At 39.0% G+C, this 24,156-nt stretch overlaps 1 protein-coding gene across 1 annotated transcript; it reads left to right on the top strand.

Moving 5' to 3' along the window:
- The first annotated feature begins 17,873 nt into the window (after positions 1-17,873).
- On the top strand, positions 17,874-18,761 carry LOC134652355 (uncharacterized). Its single transcript, XM_063507527.1, has one exon. It carries the CDS (start codon positions 17,874-17,876, stop codon positions 18,759-18,761), a length of 888 nt encoding a protein of 295 aa, XP_063363597.1.
- The last annotated feature ends 5,395 nt before the right edge of the window (positions 18,762-24,156 follow it).

The raw sequence follows: 24,156 nt of genomic DNA, 5'->3' as shown, positions 1-24,156 counted from the left end.
TACACACACAACAACGCACGTACAGTAATATTCGAGTTCAAAGTATTTCAAATTCATAAACAGATATTATAGATGGTAGGGCAGAAATATATCATGAAAAATGTAACACTGAACAGTGAACATTCTCGTGTCCTGTAAGGATCCAAAGGTTCGGAATAGAAAATTATTTATATCCCCAATTAACAGTTCAAACATAATTTTCGTTCTCATTAAAATTTATCGCTGCATGACTAGCTCCTGCTTGTGATATCTGCCCACACTTTAACTACCTAACACACACGGCCTGAGGTAGTGAGGTAATTGTGAAGCTCCTACATATTTGTCGGACGTACACTTTGTCTTGGATTTGGATACTCGTATAATTGTAATCAAACTTCACAGGTAAGTTCGTTTGATTATTAATTATACGAGTAATGAGAGGAGATTTTTAATAAACTTTACACCTTGTAAGCTATGGCAAAGGCTAGAAATAGTACTTAATGTCACAATTAGGGGTCACCCCGTGCGTATTTTAGGAAACCGGTTTTTCGGTTTTTATGAAACAGCAAAACCGGGTTTCCGGTTTTTTCGGTGATTTCGACTTTACGTAGGTGTAATTTATAAAATAAGCAACAGGTGGATCAATGCTTTAATATTCAGTCTCCCACGACCTTTCTATTTACTTTGTCTTTACCAAGACCATCAAATTCCATCAATAAAGTTCTTAGCCGTTTCTAACAAAAGCAAAGGAACGTTCAAATCAGCTAGACGGAGAAGTGATCAGTGTGACCACCACCCGGACCTAATAGTATTCACAACAAGAGTAGTGGACGGTACCCCAGTAGCCGCCAAACGGTACGTGCTAGTGGATTTCCCAGACTCTCAACGCCGCCCAGTGTTAGTTGTCAAAGGTCTGTATGTATGTATGTATGTATAAACTCTTTATTGTACAAAACATAAAACACACTTTTATGGCACAGGATAGGCAGTACAAAGGCGAATTTATCCCTTTAAATAGCGATGGTTGAGTCATATCCTACCTAACACCACCACGCGGAACGCGGAAGTTTGCTTATGCTGGAGACCTGGCCCTTGTGACACAAGAATACAGCTTGAAAAGGGACAAGACACTCTGAAAAAGGACCTGGGTCTATAAAACGACTTATCCTGTCGGGGGGGTTTGTGCCCCAGCAATTACAAGACCGAGGTGTCCTGCTTTCACCTGTGCAACAAATTGGCCAACAAGGAGCTGAGAGTTAAATTCAGGTTAATCTTATCCGCCACGAATTCCTTCCTAATAAATGTCTCGGAATCACCTCGGATAGAAGCCTCAACTTCAAGGAGCATCTATGCAGCCTTCGAAAAACTCGAAAAAGCCGGTTTCATCAAAGTTAAAACCCGGTTTTGGCAATTGGCTGAAAACCCGGTTTTTCCGGTTTTTTCGATTTCGGTGAAACCGGGTTTGTGACCCCTAGTCACAATGGATCTTATGTGAGAAAGCGCTAAGTGACGTAGGTACTACTTTGTAATACCAATTGAATTTTCAAAATCCAAATCGTCCCTTGTTGTATAAGCACCTACTCATTTCCATAAATTTGCACAATCGCAGTGCATTAAGTACTTAAATATTATGGTTACCAACGTACAAGTTTAAAGCGTTATATAAAAACATAATTTTATAATAGGGTTCCATTGACACCATTTTAGTCATAAGCTAAAACAAAAGCATTACTCCGTTCTTCATAAGTCAGGACAGAGGAAGAAATAATCACGACTTCCTAGTAGTAATAGGGGACCATTGGGTAGTCGGGAGGCTCAGGCACCCCCTTGTAAATCAGGATGATTTATCCCCCCTACTGCATTGCTAGGTAACTGTCATATTTTCTCTGAATGAGATCTACGCAAATACTTGGCAAACAATATCGTTATATTAGTCATAAACGAAGTATTTCCAGCACAAAAGCAGAAGCCCGCCGCTAAGTGGGTGTCCGCTATTATGTTTCTATAAACAATAAACGGTCTTGGAATATCTATAATCGAGAGTAGTTTAGTTACTAAGGATAATGCAAGCGCAATTATTATCGCTGTAGGTTTTGCAGAGAACAGAGACCATTTACTCTTCACAATTTGAAAATATTTGTTTTTTACATTGAGTAAAAATTGTCCCCATTTAATTTCGGTATCTTTCGCATCATAACATGATGAGATAAGTTTTTGACAAAAAAATATGTTTTTACTTTAGGTACTTTTGTTTCCACGGGCAACTAATACTTACTCTTCGAGACAAATCTAACAACCGTACGGCCGCAACCGCAATTAGGTTTCGTTGTTTTATCACAGAGTTCCAATGGAATGGCCACCTCCTGTCTCCATCACAGCGCGATAGTACCATAATATTCCATTGTCACCCGACTTACACACATATTTATGCAAATTTTCAGCTTCATTGGAAACCGGGAAGTGGGTCAATTTAGCTTCCAAGATTTGACCCACACTAACATACATAGGTTAGTTAAATAAAAACTTGAAATAAAAAAAAATATATACGCGTCGACTTGAGAACCTCCTCCGTTTTCTTCGTCGGTTAAAAAGTTACTAGTAATCCAAGTAAACATTGCTTACAAAGTCGGCCACGTCCACAATGTCACCGCGCACTTAATCCTGCAAGATCCTCATTTTGTTTCGCGAAAAAACAAAACAACGCGTAATCCGGGTCGCGACACCCCAGGGCACTTAGCCACAATCCTGCGGAGCGCGTCGCGTTAGGCAAACCAGCTTACATTAAAGCTCTATTAGGTATTATAACGCTTTAAACTCTCGCGCTTTGTACATACAAATAATTATATTTTAGTGATAGCAATATGAAACCCAGATGAAACATGGGAATTAAGGCAAACATAATGAGATTATATCGCGGTATATCTCACTTCATACGCGGTTCATATCACTAAATATGTACCTGTTACATTAGAGCTCATATTACTTCTCCTAAGTTATCTTATCACCATCCTTTCAGCCTTTTATCGCACTATCTTCGCTAACGGTCGGTCACTTAAAATAATATTCATAATAGGGATGATGACACATGTTGAATTTTATAACAAAATCTAGTAAAATAGATAGTAAACAAGCAATTTATCACAATAATCTGGATATTAAAATAAAATATAGAAATGTTACAAAAATACAGGACCTGAAAGTTACAAAATTTAAGTTTTTTTTAAACATCCAAAAACGATAAAAGTAAGGATACCAGTTACATTCCTTACATTTTATCCAAAAAATATTGTATAGCAACTATATACATAAACGCAATATTTCACCGACAAAAACGCAATTTTCTTGTTTTGTCCATACGACAAGATGGGCTCTCAGAGACCTTGACGTCACGTTCATTTATCGTTTTGTTAAGGGCGTTTCGCGACTGTCGGCCTTTGACTACAATTTCTGACTTTTGTGTTACTTTAATGCAATGGGTCCCATATAGACATTTGATCCTAAAAACAAACCCGATCGATTGATACCATAAATGAAAATGAGTCATGTAGCCTATTATAAGTAGGATATGAAGTAGACAATCGAAAAACAATGTTTTGTGAATAAGTCCGTAGAAAAGCTGAGATTTGCGTCAGCGGCATAACATTAGCACACAAATCGTCACATTATGATAGTCTGTTTCCAGCGAGCTAGCGTTTGATAAGATTATGCATAAAAATTCGCGTTTGTATTATGTAAGGTCGTGACTGAGTTTATAAATACAATGCTTTGCGAAAGTTCGCCGATTTCCACGAGATTTTACTTTAGTCCAATCTTGCAAATTATCTTGTTGAAACTGTACATATGTACGTACAATACAAATCAGCGTATCACAAATAAACACGTTTTAAAGATCTAAGTTGATTGAAATGCTTGCAGAGAAGTGGAACACTAAAATAGGCTAGTTAAAAAAGTGGCCAAAAATTTAACTTGTCATGACAACCCCTGATTATCAATCCGCCTGTCAGTTGTTCGGAACTGTCAACTTTTTGTTCTAACTGACAGGCTGATGTCGTCCGGCAGACTAGTAGGTCCCTTAAAAATGCCCTTTCAAAAAATTTTAACTATCGCATTGTATTTAATTGTATAAATGTTTACTTAAATAGTTTGAAGAGCAAAGATGAAGGCAGCGACGCTCTGTTTCGTACTAACTAATCCAACGTTTGACCTTAATAAGTTGTTTATGTTTCATATCGATAAACAACGTTGAACTTTATATTGAACCAAGTTTCCCGTTAGGTACAGTCGCCATGAAATATATCAAAAATATCTGAAAACGCACTCTAACCCCTTGAAAAGACTATATAATTTTATATTAAAGGAAAAAATGGAATAAGTTACGCTTCCGGCAGGACTTGAACCCGCATCCTCCACAATCCGTGTGTTGCTCTTAACCAATAATTGGGCTACGGACGGCTCGCAGACGTATCTGCTTGTTAAAAAAAACTATGTAAATTTAAAATGTCATGAAGGCAATATATTTATATTCTGTCGAGCCGGATATGTCAGTAGCAATGTAAAGCAAACTAAAGTATGGTATCCCTAGGAAACGAACCAAAAGCAGCAATGTACATTGAACAGCGATGAAATGTAAACAAAACAGTTCCACAGATAAGATTTAAATGACACGCGATTTTCGTACAATTCAGTGTTGCTAACCCGCGATTTTTCATATTTGCCGCCTTTGTCTACTGATAAGATTTGCTAGACCAAGTATAGTTCCCATATCTCATCCATCACGTTGAGAAGGGACTAATTAAATAGCATCTTTTTTATAATAAATAATTTGATTAATCCAACAAACTTACATTAAAAAGAAACCTAAAATTAAAACTACCTACAACACTTCATAATACCAAAAAAACTAAAAATCTACTTATATCTAAAGAGGGCATGGGGCATAATGCCAAAGATACTGGCAGCATTTCCTCGCTGAATCGAACCGCTGATTCGTTGAGCGAGGCAGCTGTCAGCTATTTCAATCATACTTATTGTTATAGCTGGTCAACCAAATCTTGTCAGGTAAAAAGGCGCGAAATTCAAATTTTCTATGAGACGATATCACTGCGCGCCTACATTTTTCAAATTTGCCGCCCTTTTCTACAGTCAAGATCTGGTTGACCATGTATAAATTACAATTTTGGTCTGTAATAACCTTACCTAATAACATATGTGTATGTGACATGATTGCTTCAATTTGAGACCGATTGCTCTATTTTCGTAGGGATATTATGTTTTGATTCGTTAAGGCATATTGTGCCTTATTGTGCCTTCATACTCAATGGTTAGTCTAGTAAAGATACGATTTCGTGAAACATTAAATTATAAGAGGGTATTTTTTTTTCGTTGTAATTTGATATTTTAAGATAATATATGCAATAATCCTACAAACTTTTCATCCCGAAATCAGTTTCTGTGCCATTTTTTGCACAATTAAGCGCCGATTTTTTTATATTCAAGTAAGTAGGTAGTTAATATTTATTATAGAGCGTAAACGACATTTTAATCCAAAATAAATAAAGTTGCGCACCATCCCGCTAAGGTGTCCTAAGTTGCTAGTAATACTCGTATATTGCAAGTGAAATAAAAGCTTGTAAAACATGCCAGTGATAGATTATCATTTGTCAATTACAGTTCTTATCACTTACATCAAGAAGATGCAATTTACGTGGGAGAAAGATGACACGATAAGTTTCAAATTGACATTAATTTGGATGTTCGAATCGACCTCAACGTGAAAATACGTTGTCTACGTAGTGAACGGAGCGAACCGTGTTGCTTCTGCGTAGGTATAAAAAAGTATTTAATCATCCGACTGTATACAAAAATTCATGCTTTTCTTCGCCATTTAACACCTATTCATGCAAACCCGTGACAACTGTAGTTTAATTAATTCCACAGGCAGTTTTGAAAGGGCGCGAGCAGCCTTCGCTTCAGTCTATATTCAGCAAGCGAGCGAAACGCACGGCTCCTTCGATAAAGTTTTCCGATCGAACGTCAAATCCCAAAAATATTTATTAGACAAGAGAAAATAGTAAAACAGTTTGTAGGTTATTGAAAAAAGTATTTTATGACTTTTCAGTTTGCGAATTATATTTAACAGTTTTTAAAAAGTGAGTTTTGTTAAAAAATTTAAGACTTTTAAAAAGTTTGTAAACTGTAAACAAGATAGGATTTTTAAGTGTGTTGTTTTCTTGTTTATAAACTTTGCGAGTTGTTTTTGTTTTGGTATTTATTATCATCGTGAATTAATAGAGGTAAGTTATATGCTAGATAACGTGGGATAATTAAATAAAGTTCATTAAATTTACATTATCATTCTCTAGTAGTATTATTGAATTGAAAAAATACAGCTACTTAATTAAATAATGCAGGTTTACTTGAAAATATTACCGCAGGTTATTTAAGTAGGTACCCGAAATTAAATCCTATCTAAAGAAATCTTTAAATACTTTTTAATTAATTAAGTTGAAGTTTAACTCCTTTTCTGTGTATTATAAAAATAACGACCAAATTTTCAATCACCGTTTTGCATTCTTTTTACGAGAACGTATTTTTCAGCTCCATACAGCGCAACACGACTTTAGACCACCACCGCACTTATATAAAAGGTTAGATTTTAATATAATTTACCGAGTGCCTAGTAGTTCTGGGATAAAACGCTATCACAGCGCTCGTAATCTGATATGGAAACGGGGCAGTACTTTAGCTGTCAGCGAGTGACGAGTGGTCACTATCTAATGAATGAATGAAATAAATTTATTCCAGAAATATTCCATATGTGATTAAAATATCTAAAATATTTAAAACTAATTACATAATAAATTATAATAATTATGATTAAATTAAATTAAGACGTACACAAACACAACAATTAATTACTAAGGACCTGAGTTTCGGGTCACCCCGACCCCGATACGACAGGCTAATGATTGCTATTGGCACTGTATTGATCATTCGCGCGTTGGAAAATTGTAATATATATTTATTTATTTATTTATTAAACTTTACACATAAATTAACAGTATAACAACAAAGCACTTATGTGGTATATTCACAATATTACATAATTATATTAAAATATTTATACTTACAACAGAACAAACTTATAACAATGAGATCAGGGATGCATTTTAACATTATATTATTTATCTATGCACCTTATCAGTTTCCTGTAAAATACACCAGCACTATCAGCAAATATATCTACATCATCTGACTCCAGTATGATGCGGTTAAGGGCAGTTCGGGCCTGAGCGGTGGGAGCGTTGGCACCGCGCAATACAAGCTTACATACAAGCTTAATACAAGCTTTTTATTTAACCTTCTAAGACGTTTTTATTCGCTAGGTGCACGACTGGTGCTGCCCTCATTTTGGCAGACTTTCTACGTTAAATTTTATGGAGTAAAATTAGTTCAAGCGGCTGCCGCTAGTACTAATGTCAGACATTCCATAAGATTACCTGTGTTTGTGACGATCAGCGCCACTTCCCCCTCCACCGACTGCGCACCTTGCCAATATGACATCTTACAAAATGTTGTACATACTCCAATAAATATTTTGAACTTTCATTGAGTAACTAAGGGTTCCAAATTCAAAAACAAAACAATTGAAGGGTCCACGGAAAGAACATATCTAGTCACACTAGTGACATTTTGAGTAATCGCGGTTTTAAAATTTGGAACAATGTCAAAACGTATGGTAATTCCGTGACGGTATTATTTAACTAAAAATAAAGTTGTGTTACATTTATTATACAGTGGTAGCAAAAGATATAACTAATAGTTCATTAAGAGCTCTTCATTTTGAGATAAAAATCTCATTTTCCGAAAAATGTGACTAGACATGTTCTTTCCGTGGACCCTTCAATCGCTTCTGGGTCTCAGGAGGATAATTTTTTTTAAATTTTGGTCGAGGTGGCGCGGTAATTTTTAAAATGTCAGCAAGATGCCGTGATAAATGTTGCTAAAGTATTATTATTTATTGATTTAATAAAATACAGACGTATTCCTAAAATATAGTCATAGCCCCACAAAACTTATGGTTTTATGGATGTACCTACTATTTGCTATTTTCCAAATAATCCCGCTTTATTGGTTACCCCAATACATCTTAGTCGTATTTTCTATTAAAATTTGGCGTCCACATGTTATTGCATTACAGGGCAGTATTTCAAGATAACACCTACAGGGATCGCGAAAATTGATTGCTGGTAATTACCAGGTTACGTAATTACGTAACTCTACTCAATTTTATAAGTCTTACATAGGTAAGTATAAGCGTAGGTAAGTAAACGCGGTGGTGGCCGAGTGGATATGACGTCCGACTTTCAAATGAAGCCGGAGGTCGCGGGTTCACATCCTGGCTCGTACCAATGAGTTTTTCGGAACTTATGTACGAAATATCATTTGATATTTACCAGTTGCTTTTCGGTGAAGGAAAACATCGTGAGGAAACCTGCATTTATCTGCGAAGAAATTCAAAGGTGTATTTTAAGAAGTCCCTAATCCGCATTGGGCTAGCGTGGGGACCAAGCCCTCTCGCGCCTGAGAGGAGGCCTGTGCTATATAGGCTGAATTATTATAAATTATTTTACGTAAGTAAGTTTAGTACACATACATGAGTAGTACAAACATGAAAACATTTGCATCCCTTCTTCCTTCTCAAACCCCGTTTCACTCCATTTTACGGTACCTACATATCTACAGACAAGTACCTACGAGTAGATACCCAAACACTGACAGTAATAAAAAATACGCCACTTGAGAATTCTGCGCATATGTTGTTAGTTGTTAAACTACAGGGAAAACTATTTCATTATATAATTAGATGAGACTATTTGCTGTTCGCGACTGGCTCCTAATAACAGGTTGTCACGAATATAGGTACCTACTAACGATAATCTAGAATTTACAAAGTGTAGTTTGTACTGTACAAGCACAAGTACTTATTTCTTAAACTAACATGGACATTTACATAATATAAACAGATATCGGATATTAGAGGCCATAATTTAATGACTGGTAGGGAGTTAAATATATAGATAAATTAAACTATCGATATTTTTCCCTAATACTAGTGATCGCCTCCAGTTTCGTTTGTAAATGTTTTTTGCATGTCAGTATTATTTCGGGGTCGATAACAATGTTTACACATAAAAATGAATTTTCAAAAACCCCTAAAAAAGGGGTATTGATTTATTTGGCAAAAAATCAAAATGCCTAAATATAGGGGTCGCGGCGCAGAAGACAATTTCGTACCTTTTGACGTTGAGACCCTTTGGCCCGTGGGGTCCAAGTGCCCTTAAGCTTATTAAGGAACTATCCAAAAGGTTAGTAGAGGTCACCGGTGACCGCAGAGCTGGCAGCTTCCTCGCTCAAAGATAAATATAGTCCAGCGGTACAGCGAGGAAATGCTGCCAGCATCTACGGCACCGTGCCGCAGGGTTTTTAGATTTAGCTTTTAAGTTATATATAGTTTAGTTATCTATGTACCCTCCTATTGTACTTAAATACAATTTATTTATATAATTTGGCAAGTACGTTACTGTTCTTTAAGATGGGAGTACGTTCTTTTCTTAAAGGTTTGAAAACACAACATGCAGAAATTTCAAAATATATAACAGGTAAATACGGAAACCAAATTTATATTAGCACCACTTTAGATAAAGTACGCGATTTCCAAAAACCTCGGATTAACTGATTAGAGATGATATTCGTATAGACAATAATAATGTATCGGGCTATGTTTAATACAGGGTTCTGTACCTAGTCGTTACTATTTTAGTACATAACTAGCGACCCGCCCCGGCTTCGCACGGGTTACACAAAACCTTAACAAATTATATACCTAAACCATTCCCAAGAATTATTCTATTGATAGGTGAAAAGCGCATGAAATCCTTTCTGTAGTTTTTGAGTTTATCGCGAACATACAAAGACACAAACAGACAGACGCGGCGGGGGACTTTGTTTTATAAAGTGTACCTAGTGATAGTGATAATATAAACTAGTTACTCATATGGTTTATGCTGTGGAATGCCCGATGTTGGTATCCATGGGTGACGGTAATTGCTTATCATCATTCGTCTGCTTGTTTGTACCCTGTATCGTAAAAATAATCACACACAGCTCCAAGCAACAATACATAAATAGTACATTACGATACAAGTGCGAAAAATAGGAAATTCGCAACTAGTGGCGAAAAATTAAAACACGTCCGAAGGGATTTTTTTTAATCGACACGATTCTACCTATTCGCACATTTATCACACAACGTTTTACAGTAGGTACATAAATTATCGACATAGTTAAGTAATGTGCTAATTATCACACTAGTGCGGTAAATTGACACCATATGTACTGTAAAGTACTTATACTTATTCTTGATATGATCTTTTTTTACTTTTCATTTTACACAGTTACAATACTTACAATACAATAAATAATGTTATTTTCTTGTGGTTGACCACGGAACTCTAAGAAGAATACAAATACACACATCGTAGGCATACCATAAAGCTTATGTCAGCCTTATCTTATCTTATCTTGAATGTCGTTTAGGACAGATGATGTCGATTACCTTAATAATCCCACACAGGATCGTATCTATTGTTAGATTTTTGGAGGGTAGAGGTAAGGACGAAACTTGAGACTACAGTTGCAAAAAAGGCTAAATGTCCGCTATAAATAATAGTTTCAAATATGTCCAGAGTGGCGCTAGAGTAGCTATGAGCTTAGGCGATATTGACGGAGTAAAGTGCGCTGTGATTTGAATTTTTTTATCAAATATTTTAGGTATAGTGTCGCCACCTATTTAAGGTTTTTTTTAGGGACACTTTTTCATACACATAGATTGTTCTTACCTCTACCCTCCATATTTAGATTAAATAAGTATGAGCTGGGTAGAGAATTGCATCGAACTGTCAAAATTCTCAAAAATCCATTGATTAATTTATAGGTGAACCAGGATCTATTGAGGGTGCGCCATGTTGCGGAATTTCACTGGAACTAATTTTTTCATACTACACTGAATTGTCACCCTATACATGAGAATAACAGCGCCCTCTTGACAATTATCATATATTACTGGTCAGGCTATAATATCCGTTGTAAATATTTTATTTAACACAATTTTCAATCGTGGCTGAATGCCGGATGGGTCTCTGCCATCGATGCCTGACCTGTCAAAAAATGTCAATATGGCGAATGACTGTTTTAAATGTCACCGTATACAGTATCATTATAATTTTTTGTTTACTAAAACTGATTCGTCCTATCAAACATCAAACAAACCTATTTTAGTGCGTAGTATACATTCTGTAAATAGGTTTTAGCATTTTATTACCTGTTAAAGTACCTAAGTTAAGCCTTTGTTTACAAAATTTTCAACATAAAGTATCTTTTACATGCAAGTTTGAGCCACTCCGCCATATTGAATGCCGCTTACGACTGAGAATAAAATTGAAGTGTGCAAAAGGGAAGCCATCACGTAAACAGTATAGGTATGCACATAGTACGAAAGATACGGACTACAAATGAAAAATTTATACATGGCCTGGTCTGCCAGTCTTGGTGGTTTGACCTCAACGGTTTTGTTTTGGCGCATAAATTAGTGGTTCGGGTCCGGTCAATCCTTTTCAATCCAAGCATGCTGCACTCCATGGTTCTTTTCAAACCTTCATTTTGGTCTTAATAAAAAAAAATACTAATTACCTAGCTAAACTCATTGAGTAATTGAAAACCCCGGCCAAGTGCGATTGGTCTCGCGTTCCAAGGGTTCCGTACATTATACAATTCTTAACAATTTCAAATACGAAGTAATTAAGTCCGACTCGCGCTTGACGCACATTTCTAACGCCGCGTACTACGTAGGCGAAAAATGCGCGAACTCGAAGCGAAGCGATGCGGCGCGGGGCGAATCTTCTGATACCTATAGAAGTGTCCTACGTGGGCGATCTCGTTGCGAACGCGAACGCCGTGAGCCTGCCGCGCCGCGCCGCTTCGCGTTCGCGAGTTGTTCGCTTACGTAAGACGCAGCGTAATAGATTTTCCTGTTATAGGTAAAGAACTATTTTGTGTGGCAGTAACAAAGATTTTGTTATTGTTATGCAAAGAATTATTTCAGTATGATGTCCATAAAAAGATCGCACATCAAAAGCCGCCTTACCTGTTGATATGGTTATGCATATCCAATAAACCGTCAGTGCCAAATACGTCTAAATCCCGACGAGCTGATAACGTATCATGAGATTAGGAGCTTATACGCTATCATACGTATAAAGCCCGGTAATATTCATTGCAGCTGTGAGGGGCCTACGAACTGTAAAGGTTGGTGTATTTTCATCCTTGTTACTCCGATTAGAGTGATAGAAAACTGGTGTCGGACGCCCGGTCCGGGCCCAGGCCGTTCTAGCGTGAGTCATCCTTTACGCTACGCATACTGTTTCAAACAAGTTCCACCTTTCAAACTTCAAAAACAGAAGGGAATTCAAAGTTTCCAAATAAAACGTAGGCAGTTATTTAAGTTTCCAAAACATTTTCCTGTTCAAATACTTTGGACAGGTGATCTAGGTTACGCGCTCTGCGAAAACTAATCGTAGCCTGCCTTACTCGTAAAATGGTTTGTCATAACTAATATAATTTGACCTCTTTGTAAGTAACATTTATACGTAATTGGAGCTCATAATATTACTGGTTTTCTAGATGACAACCCAGAGACTAAAATTTGTTTTCGGTAATAGGGTAACTTAGCTTGTTAATACTATAATTAATCAATGTTGCTTAGGCAATATATAATTAATGTTGCCTAATATTTTAAAAGGTCATCTATTTTTGTACATTTAATCATTTATTTTTGACTATATGTATAAACTTTTGGCCTAAAGATAGAACTGCAATGCTTGTGATTTTCAAAAAATTTAATTTACCAAACTGGCAGTAACATTTATTTATTTAACATGATAAGATGAGCCAAGCATTTAATATTAGAACTTCAAATCTTCTAGTAAAGAGCATACCTGTCCTCACGCGCCAATTTGATTCTTAGGCCACTATAGAACCTTGTCGCTGTAACTATTAGATACATGATATACATCTCTCAATAAGGATTGTCATAGAAGAACAATAACTGGATTCATTATGAAATGGTTATATAGTGGACTAGGAATCAAATTAATTTAATGTAGTCGTACCTATTTTCTAACAGACATATTAAAACTTTGGGCTGGTGAAGTCGAATAAGAATTAAGAACAAGAAAGACAACCCAAATCTACTTCGGTTACACATCGCCGGACCATCCGTCTTGCCCTTAATTAATGGATGTTAATGGGTGATAATGGAAAAGATAGCTTTTCTTTTTTACTCATCTATAGGCGTACAGGATTACCCAAAATACGTTGTTATTTTTTTTACATTATTGTTGATAATTTTCACAAACGTGGGCAATTGTGTATCAAAGCTTTATAAGGATATTTTGAATAAGTATTCGTTTTGTTTAGTTCAATGATTGGAGTTTGAATAATGAAAGCCTAATGTTTTGTATAAGACGATTAAGTAAGAAAACAAATCGTAAACATTCTTTGTCAACGTATTTTTGCGTCACCATGTAAAATTGTATATCTACTAGTAGTCAACCGGCCAGCGAACGCAAAGTTTTATAGCCTCCGAGCGTGAATTCTTCTGCGTAGAAAGTTGTTAAAATTTTAAGTTGAATTTCAAAGAATTCTTTCTTAGTTAGCTCTACAATACATACTCGTACATATGTGAAGAATGTTTCTAAAGATATATTAAAGAATGATACTTTTGGCGCGTCGTCTGATCCGCTGACTGTACCTATATTATGTTACATATCAAGGATTTGACGCATAAAATCAGGGCAGAACCCTCACAATCTCAGAGACACTAATATATGGATTGTACGACATTAGGTTTTAAAATGGTTAGTTAATTATAAACTCTGGAGTGTGTAGTTTAAGTAGATACAATCTTGTTCATGTGAGACTTGCTTCGTTAAGGAATGTAATTAATAACTTAGACCCATTAGCAGATTACACCACCCAGTGTGGGCTTACTTAAGTAGTAATAATTATGATTAAAGAAAATAAGACCTGTATATTACGTAAATAGAATGAACACGAACGTATTTACGTAAATCTTTTTATCAACAGATTTTTTTTGGTATATATTATGTCTCTGCTGTAACACCAATAAATAAGTATTTTTTATCAATGCTTATTAATATTAAAATTGAGAAACCTTTTTTTTACATTTAAGTAATAACTGACCCTTTACATAGGTAAATAAATAAATATTTACTTCTATATAAAAAAGATATGGTATCGTACGAAGACGTATCTGCTTCATAAACGTTAGTTTGGAGAAAACACAAAAAGGCACTTTACAATACCTATAAACAAGTTTCATTCCAATATCAGAGTCGATACTATTAAAAAAAAGCGACAAGCTTTTGGCAAAGTATCAAGAATGTTCGCGTCGGTACGAAAATTGTTTTCACTATTTCAGTAAACGAAAAATTTTAAATTTCAGAGGAAATACATAGTTTGATTTACTTGTATATGAAACATAAATTTCATGTCAGTACAATATGTTTCAGTTTATTTAATCGCCTATCAGAAAAGATACAATGTATCAAAAAATATTGTGATTTTACGTGAGGTATACAGTTTTTCCGGTTTTCCGTCTGGTTTTCACTGTGGCGAGTACTGCCTATTCCGACGTGAAATTATATTATGGCCTCTCTACTGTTATGGCTTTCTTAATGTAATTATGTGTACTTAATCTGTTAAATATGACTGCCAGACGTACCTTGCACTTTGCTTCATTGCTTTTTGGAGTCATTCGCGATAAACAGCCATCTTATCTATTTAAAAAACTCAAGTTTCCGAAAGGTCATGTACGAGGTGCTCTCAAGCTTAACGTTACGCAACACAGTACGTCCGCTTTTCGTGGCAGCTTCCGATATGCTGCAACGAAGTGTTGGAACAATTTACCGCCACCAATCAGAAACTGCATATCCGTCACCTCTTTTAAGAACAACCTAAAAAAGTATTTACTCACAACCCAACAAGATTTATAACTTAGCGGACATATTCAAAAAGCTTAAAAAAATAAAAAATAAAAATAAAGAAATTGTAAAAATTTGTGAACAACAAGATATATTTGTCGACTCTCTCTCTCTCTCTCTCTCTCTTTCCTTCTTTCACGTGATATGTCTAATCTGTCTTGTTCTGATTATATCTGTTCTGTTTGTGTATTTTAGTTTTAAGGTTTAGCTTTTAATTTTGGGTGCCCGAAAACCAGCGCAGTGTCTTAGAGACACTGCTTATGCTGAGCGGCATCCTATTTGGTGTACCTTTCTTTAATTAATTTTCTATTGTACCTAAGTAATGTGTGTTTTTTACGCCAAATAAATATTTTCTATTTCTATTTCTATTAATGGGTTTTTCGGAGTTATTTGTAAGATTAGATCTATATGGATTATGCTACGTTAATATATCCGTACGTACCAACGTAGGCAATTAATCACATAAAACGAACGATGATCTTTTAAAACTATCAGCAAGGGGGGCCAGAAGTTAAACAATAGTACATTACTGCAGAGGCCGTGAAGTAAGGGATTGCAGGACGAGATTACGGATAAAGCGAGTCTTGCAATCCCTGTTCCGGCCAAGGATGATATAGTGCTTTTCTCAAACATTGTAAGAAAATAAAAATGGAAATTGCCGCCTTTTTTATTTTTATTTAAACTTGACATTGGAGAAAGTTATTCGAGCACCATGTTTAACCGCTTATAAAGTGGTAGTATAGTACTAGTTTTTTTTTTTGACACGTCACATATAGCTTCTATCCGACAAAGAGCAACCGGTCGCCCATATTTCTAGCGAGGACCGATTGACTCAACAAATGATACAACATAATAAAAAAAAAATTGTCGCAAGTATGCTTACAGAGAGAGTGGTCGATGGCTGTATGTAATATTTCCTCTGTTAGTCTAATCTTAGTGAGCAAATTTAAAAAGAGCAGCGGACAATAATGTACGTTTCATACTAACTCCCTACATTACTTCTTGGCCTAGGCCATGATTTATATTATTACTGCAACTGTGGATACACCTTTAGAGCCGTTTTCTATAGGTATCGATGATCACGTGATGTTTTCTATAGAAAACTGATGTGTTGGGCGATTCGGCCCGAACCGGACCGTACGTACATTTATGACTAGTTCTATTTTTGTTCCTTTCGTACTTTTTGACACCGTGCTTAGTAAAATAAACACATAAAAAATCTTTGTTTAGAATGTTTCTCTCTAAAGTTATAAATTGTTCATCGCATCCGACATTCAGTTGAAATTGAGGACGCGCCATAAAAATCAGTGGGACGCGTGCACTTAGCCGCATGGATCATACACTTGACCCATTTGACGTTCATAGCTTTTGCTTATTACATTCGTATGATATTTATATAAGAGTAGGTACATCGAAGACTTATCACGAACAAGAGCCTGATACAGATTTTATAACTTTTTACGGCTTTGAACCGGTTTTGACACGACCTTGACGATTGTGGTGAATGGCGTATCGAAATCTCACTTACAACATTAACCAATCAGCGTGAGCGATCTTTAAGATCGTAAAATACGTTGACCATAAAATGCTAAGACGCATTTTCAGAGCTATGATGGAGGATGAGAGATGGCGAACGCGTTATAACCACGAATACCAAATGTACAATGAGAGCCTAACGTCATTAATTTTTTAAATTAATTTTAATTTAATTTTAATTTAATTTTATTTATTTTACAATTTATGTACTCTACTAATATAGTTTTTAAGCAGTGTAAACTAACAGAATATGGGCCGACAGACCTGAAATAAAGATTTTCAATTTCAATTTCAAATTAAGACCATAAAGATCGAACGCCTGCGATGGGCAGGGCACGTGATACGAATGGACGAGGCCAGAGTACCCAAACGCCTTCTAGAAGGCCGACCGGAGGGCCGTAGAGGTAAAGGCAAGCCCAAGCTCAGATGGTTGGACGGCGTATACCAGGACATCAGGACCTTAGGAGTGAAAAGTTGGAGAAGGAAGGCCACAAATAGATCGGACTGGAGAGACTTGCTTGACCAGGCTAAGGTCACCAGCGGCTTTAATGCCTCAGATGATTGTGGGCTACTTTCCCACTTACACTTATACCTACACTTACACCTACACTTATACTTACACTACACTTAACTAATATTAATACACTTATATAAAACATAATATTAATATATACACATATTTATTTACATACATTTTATACATTTATTTACATTTACACAATAATAATATACAGGTTATATTTACATATCGTCCGTCAATTCTTGACGGTGCCAACAAGTCGGGTGCAATGCAAACGCGCACCGCGATAGCAGTCCTTTGTTCAGAGCGGCCGGTTTTGAGACCCGCTCCGTGCCGGCCGGTCATCGCCGCGCCCCGCCTCAGTCTATGCACAGCACTGACGCGAAACGCATGTCGCTTATGACCGCTAGACGCATTACGTTCGCTATCGCTCTTGCCTTTGTTTACGCTATATTTCTATTTCTATCTTTCTTCCGTACTGTTACCTTCTGTGTTTCTATCTTCCGAACTTTGGACATTCCTTCTGTGTTGTATATAATTGACATTATAATATTTATTGGAGAAAGTGGACGTTTGGATTACTGTGGCTGAGATACGTCACGCACCCTATCTACATTCCCCATACTGGTGACCCCTGAAGAACACAGTACCAAGAGGATTTTATCAGAAAACCGTACGTAGAAGTGTCGAGTAAAATAGACAAAGGAAATACCGCTATGTCGCCCATCACACAAGTACCGGCGGAAGTGCCTGTTTCCACTGCACCATCCGTCACAACTGCGCCTACCACTACAACAACGACTCCGTCATCCGAAGTTTTTAGAGTCGGAGTTCGACTTCCACCTTTTTGGCCGGAGGAACCCGCGATTTGGTTCTCGCAGGTTGAGAGTCAGTTCGACATAGCCGGCATCACCAATGACCTGACAAAATTTCATTATGTCGTCAGCCAGTTGGATCGACAGTTTGCAAAGGAGGTCAGGGATATTATCACCAATCCACCGGCAACTGACAAATATGTTAAGCTGAAGAGCGAACTTATCAGTCGACTGAGCGATACTACCGAGCGACAGATCCAGCAACTCCTGCATCATGAAGAGCTGGGAGACCGTAAGCCTTCTCAGTTCCTGCGGCACCTGCAGGCTCTGGCAGCTAAGCGCATATCAGACGACGTTTTACGCATGATGTGGACCAACAGATTACCCGCGAGCATCCAAACTGTCCTCGCAGGGCATCCAGATGCTACGTTGGACATTATCGCAGACCTTGCTGACAGGGTCCACGACATCGGCCCACGCTGCGCTTGTTCGTCGCAAGTCGCTTCTGCAGGCTCCGAGCAGCCAGGCTCCAGCGGTGACGCCTTGGCAAGGGAGATAGCTGCGCTCAGGAGAGAGGTTCGAGCCATGAAGATGGACCGTGAAGGAGGAAGATCCCGCGCAAGGAATCCCAGCCGCTCCAGAAGGCAGAGTCGTTCCAGCACCAGGTCCCAGTCCAGTTATAGGAAATTTCCCATCTGCTGGTACCATTCTAGACATGGCGAAAACGCTAGCAAGTGCGTACAACCCTGCGACTACAAGAAGTCGGGAAATGCCACGGGCAGTCGGTAATGGCGACTCCTGACCGCCCTGTCACATCGCGTCGCCTGTTTGTCACCGACAGAAGGTCGAAGCTGCAGTTTTTGGTCGACACCGGTAGTGACCTCTGCGTCTTCCCCAAGTCGTTACTGCGCGAGCGTCGAGCACCGACGGGGTACAACCTCTCCGCAGCCAACGGGACATCCATCGAAACCTTCGGTTACGCGCATCTTAACCTGGACCTTGGACTTCGGCGCGACTTTCCGTGGCGTTTTGTGGTAGCTATGGTTACTAAACCGATTATAGGGGCGGATTTTCTAGCGCACTATAATTTAATTGTAGATTGTGGTGGTAAGAGGCTAGGTCGTATTATAGATAACATCACTAGTTTATACGTTAATGCCGTTTCTGCTATTAATACTAGTGATATATTTTCTGTAAAGGTCATGAACGGCAGCGATTCCTGCTATCATCAAATATTGTCACAGGAATATCCTGAGATCACCCGACCTGCTGGCATACACCGCACTATACCACACAACACACAACACCACATTCGCACCACTCCAGGTCCCCCGGTATCCTGCGCTCCGAGACGTCTTGCCCCAGACAAGCTGAAGGTGGCGAGGCAGGAGTTTGAAGGTATGTTGGCTAGCGGCACGGCACGACCATCAGAGAGCCCTTGGTCTTCACCACTTCACCTGGCGCCTAAAAAAGATAATGGGTGGCGCCCCTGTGGTGATTACCGTCAGCTCAACGCCCGTACCATCCCTGACAAATACCCCATCAGGCATTTGCATGATTTTACCCACAGCATATCTGGTTGTAAGGTCTTTAGTACCATTGACCTCGTAAAGGCTTACAACCAGATACCTGTATGTCCGGAGGACATACCGAAGACGGCCATTACTACACCCTTCGGTATGTTCGAATTTCCGTTTATGACATTCGGACTCCGGAACGCAGGCCAGACCTTTCAGAGGTTCGTGGACGAGCTGACACGCGGGCTGGACTTCGTCTACTGCTACTTGGACGACTTCTTGGTGTTTTCCAGAGACGAAGAACAGCACAAACAGCACCTACGTGAAGTTTTTACCAGACTCCGAGACTACGGCATGGTAATCAACGTGTCTAAGTGCATCTTTGGGGCTCCTCAGGTAACTTTTTTAGGTTATCTGATTTCTGAGAGCGGTACCAAACCCTTAGACACGAAAGTTCAAGCCATACGTGACTTTCCACCACCCAGGGACGTCAAGCAGCTGAGGAAATTTTTGGGTATGGCCAACTTTTACAGGCGATTCCTGCCACATGCCGCCCAAATCCAAGCACCTCTCAACGCACTCCTGGGTGGAGCAGTCAAAGGTTCCAAACCCATCAACCTGACCGGCGATGCTCTGAAGGCTTTCAACGACACTAAAGAAAGCCTATCCAACGCAGCGTTACTTGCTCATCCTGCTTGTCGGGCTAAGCTGGCGTTGGTCACAGACGCATCAGACGTGGCACTTGGTGCGGTTTTACAGCAGCAGCTACAGGACCAGGTATGGCAGCCGTTGGCTTTCTTCTCCCGGAAACTGAGTCCATCCCAGACCAAATACTCGCCGTATGATCGTGAACTGCTTGCGATCTACGAGGGTATTAAATATTTCCGGCATATGCTAGAGGCAAGGCACTTCACGATCTATACTGACCATAAGCCGATCAGTTTTGCTTTCCACGAGCGGAAACATACCTGTTCGCCTAGGCAGTTTAGGCACTTGGACTACATATCCCAGTTCACAACCGACATAAGGCACATATCTGGCAAAGACAATGTTGTGGCCGACACCTTATCTCGGATTGAAGAACTGGCGATACCACTCGATCTTGCCGACCTAGCTAGATCTCAAGTGTCCGATCCCGAGCTCGCTGAGTACTTGACCTCGTCATCACTGCGCTTGGTAAGAATGCCATTCCCGGGTAGTCCAGAACCCTTGTACTGCGACGTCAGTACGCCGACTCCCCGACCATTCGTTACCAAGCAGTACCGAAAAGCCGTTTTCGACAGTCTCCACTCCTTAAGTCATCCTGGTGCCAACACAAGTGCTAAGATTGTAGCCCAGCGTTTTGTATGGCCCAGCGTAAGGAAGGACTGCCGAGACTGGGCACGAGCTTGTGTGCCATGTCAACGGTCTAAAGTGAGCCGTCATGTGTCTGCACCTCTAGGCACATTTGAACTCCCTCGGGCTCGCTTTCAGCAGGTACATATTGACCTAATCGGTCCTCTCCCTGTTTCACAAGGCTTCCGCTATTGCTTGACGGCCATAGACCGCTTTACGCGGTGGCCAGAGGTCGTACCAATAGCGGACATCACGGCAGAGACGGTGGCCAAGGCTTTATTGGCTGGCTGGATATCCAGGTTTGGATGTCCAGTAGATATTGTCACAGATCGTGGTCGACAATTTGAGTCCACACTGTTTCAGTATCTGTCCAAGGCCATCGGCTTCCAGCATAGACGCACGACCGCGTACCATCCAGCATGCAATGGCATTGTGGAACGCTTCCATAGGCAGCTCAAGGCCGCCATCACATGCCATGCTGATGCCAATTGGTCCGAGGTATTGCCTCAAGTGCTTCTCGGCATACGCAGCGCCTTTAAAGAGGACTTACAAGCGTCCTCAGCCGAAATGCTCTACGGCGAGCCGCTGCGACTTCCAGGCGAATTTTTTGATCCAAGCGTACCCGGTACCACTGATGTCACCGATTTTACCGCACGGTTACGCTCATTCGCCTCGAAGTTGAAGCCTACGCCAGCTTCACGCCACAGCAAAGACAAGATCTTTGTGTTCAAAGAGTTAGCGACAGCTGAATTCGTCTTCCTCCGCGAAGACGCTTCACGCGCTCCTCTAACGCCTGTATACTCAGGCCCGCACAAAGTTCTGGAGAGAACTGATAAAGTTTTTAAACTCCTCATTAAAGGCAAACCTGTCACCGTGACCATCGACCGATTAAAACCAGCGCATTACCTGTCCCAGGACTTGAAACTTGCTGATCAGGGGTCGACCACACCTGCCGCACCAGATAACATCCTGCGCGGGAGGCAGCATAGTGACCCTGGGCCAAGTCTGGCTAACGTACCTAGAACTACTCGTTCGGGAAGGCAAGTACGTTTCCCAGATTATTATCGCCCTTAACCAGGTCTCTGGGGGGGAGTGATGTGGGCTACTTTCCCACTTACACTTATACCTACACTTACACCTACACTTATACTTACACTACACTTAACTAATATTAATACACTTATATAAAACATAATATTAATATATACACATATTTATTTACATACATTTTATACATTTATTTACATTTACACAATAATAATATACAGGTTATATTTACATATCGTCCGTCAATTCTTGACGGTGCCAACAAGTCGGGTGCAATGCAAACGCGCACCGCGATAGCAGTCCTTTGTTCAGAGCGGCCGGTTTTGAGACCCGCTCCGTGCCGGCCGGTCATCGCCGCGCCCCGCCTCAGTCTATGCACAGCACTGACGCGAAACGCATGTCGCTTATGACCGCTAGACGCATTACGTTCGCTATCGCTCTTGCCTTTGTTTACGCTATATTTCTATTTCTATCTTTCTTCCGTACTGTTACCTTCTGTGTTTCTATCTTCCGAACTTTGGACATTCCTTCTGTGTTGTATATAATTGACATTATAATATTTATTGGAGAAAGTGGACGTTTGGATTACTGTGGCTGAGATACGTCACGCACCCTACCTACATTCCCCATATGATGATGATGATAATGAAATTATTATTATTATTCAGAGCCCACTGTGTCCCACTGCTGGGCAAAGGCCTCCCCCCTCTTCCTCCACTCGTCTCTATTTAGTGCAATATCTGGGCAGCCTCTCAAGAAGGAGTCCAAGTTATCTCGCCATCGCCGACGAGGCCTGCCGGCTCCCCGGTTAGACTCGTGGGGCTCCCACTCTGTGGTTAACTTGGCCCACAAGTCGTCCGTCCGATAATGAAAATATGATCAAAATCGTAATAAGTTATTAATTGTTAAATATGTTAATACGCTCAGGGGAGCGGTATGGTATGATAAAAAGAGTGCGATAAATCTTCTTTTAAAAATAATGTGACACGAAGTTATTTATCCGGAAAGAGGCCACAGGGAGTGGGCGGACAGAATAAGTCCCAAATTGGAATTAAGAAAATGAATAGCCAATCAGAGTAATGGCGTAGGGAAATAAATCAATTTCAAGGCAATATACAGTATAGTTACTGCGCTGATATTATTAGGGTTCAGTTACACTCAGGGTAAATACACTATAGGAGATTGTTTGAGTGTATATGTGCGCACGACAATGTGTGTAAGGGGGGGGCAATTCAAACTTACAGTTGATATCCAAATGATATCTAAAAGACATCATGTTCTCATTCGCCTGTGCGTCTTGCTCGCGCTAATACATATTCGGACAAGTCCGAGCTAAATGAACGCGCGAATGATAACTAAATTCGGTTTTAGCAGGTTTTTCGACTAAAATAACTGCCTTTTGGCCGCGCTAATACCGAATTTTCAGTAGTGTCCGGCCAAGTTTATTTCGGCAGGATTCGGCATAAAAATCATAGTTCAGCCCACGTTTCGTTCCCGGCCGAAGCTAGAGCAAACCCGAAACTTCGGTGTCATTCCGGTTACGGCAGTAAATTCAACTTCAACTTCAACATTTATTCAGCAAATAGGCCACAAGGGCACTTTTACACGTCAACATTGAATTTACATACAAGCAAAATAATAATAATAATACATCAACAATTATTAAATACAACTACAACTACCAAATCAAACTAACGTAATACAATTACTTAGAGATGTATAAGGTCTCTTAATGTCGAATTACATAAAAAAAACTATAATAATAATATTAAAATAAAAACAAAACAGATACATGGAAAAAAAATCTAAACTTATTTAGAGGTGTAAATGTCTCTAAGTGTCAGAACTAAAAAATAACATAGTTTATCAAATTATCCTTAGAGATGTATAGGGTCTCCAAGAGTCACAATCCTGTATGATTAACACATTACGAGAACAAAAAACATACGAGAACCGAATGAGGCGTCTCACTGCAATTAAATTCAAAAATAAAGTTACTAAGTACGAGGGCTGTTTGATAAGTACCCGTTTTCCAAATGTATTAATATCACGGGCCGAAAATATGTATACAATCGTTTTAAGCCATTTTTCAGAGGTGGGAAAATTTAAAAAAAAACAGCATTCTTTTGTTTTTTTCTCATTTGACAGCGATTCAGTGAAAGCGTGAACTTAAAATTGTGAAAATGGAGAAAGAGCAGTATCTGTCTGTAATTAGATTCTTGTTTTTGGAAGGAAAAACATGTGATGAAATAAAAGTAAGAATGCAAGCGGTTTACCATGAATGT

This window comes from Cydia amplana, chromosome 11 (assembly GCF_948474715.1).
Source record: "Cydia amplana chromosome 11, ilCydAmpl1.1, whole genome shotgun sequence".
Lineage (NCBI taxonomy): Eukaryota > Metazoa > Arthropoda > Insecta > Lepidoptera > Tortricidae > Cydia > Cydia amplana.
This window is presented reverse-complemented; position numbering and strand designations above follow the sequence as displayed.

What these genes read in the sequence shown, in the direction of transcription:
- LOC134652355 (XM_063507527.1), top strand. Translation starts at nt 17,874, where the DNA reads ATGTCGCCCATCACACAAGTACCGGCGGAAGTGCCTGTTTCCACTGCA.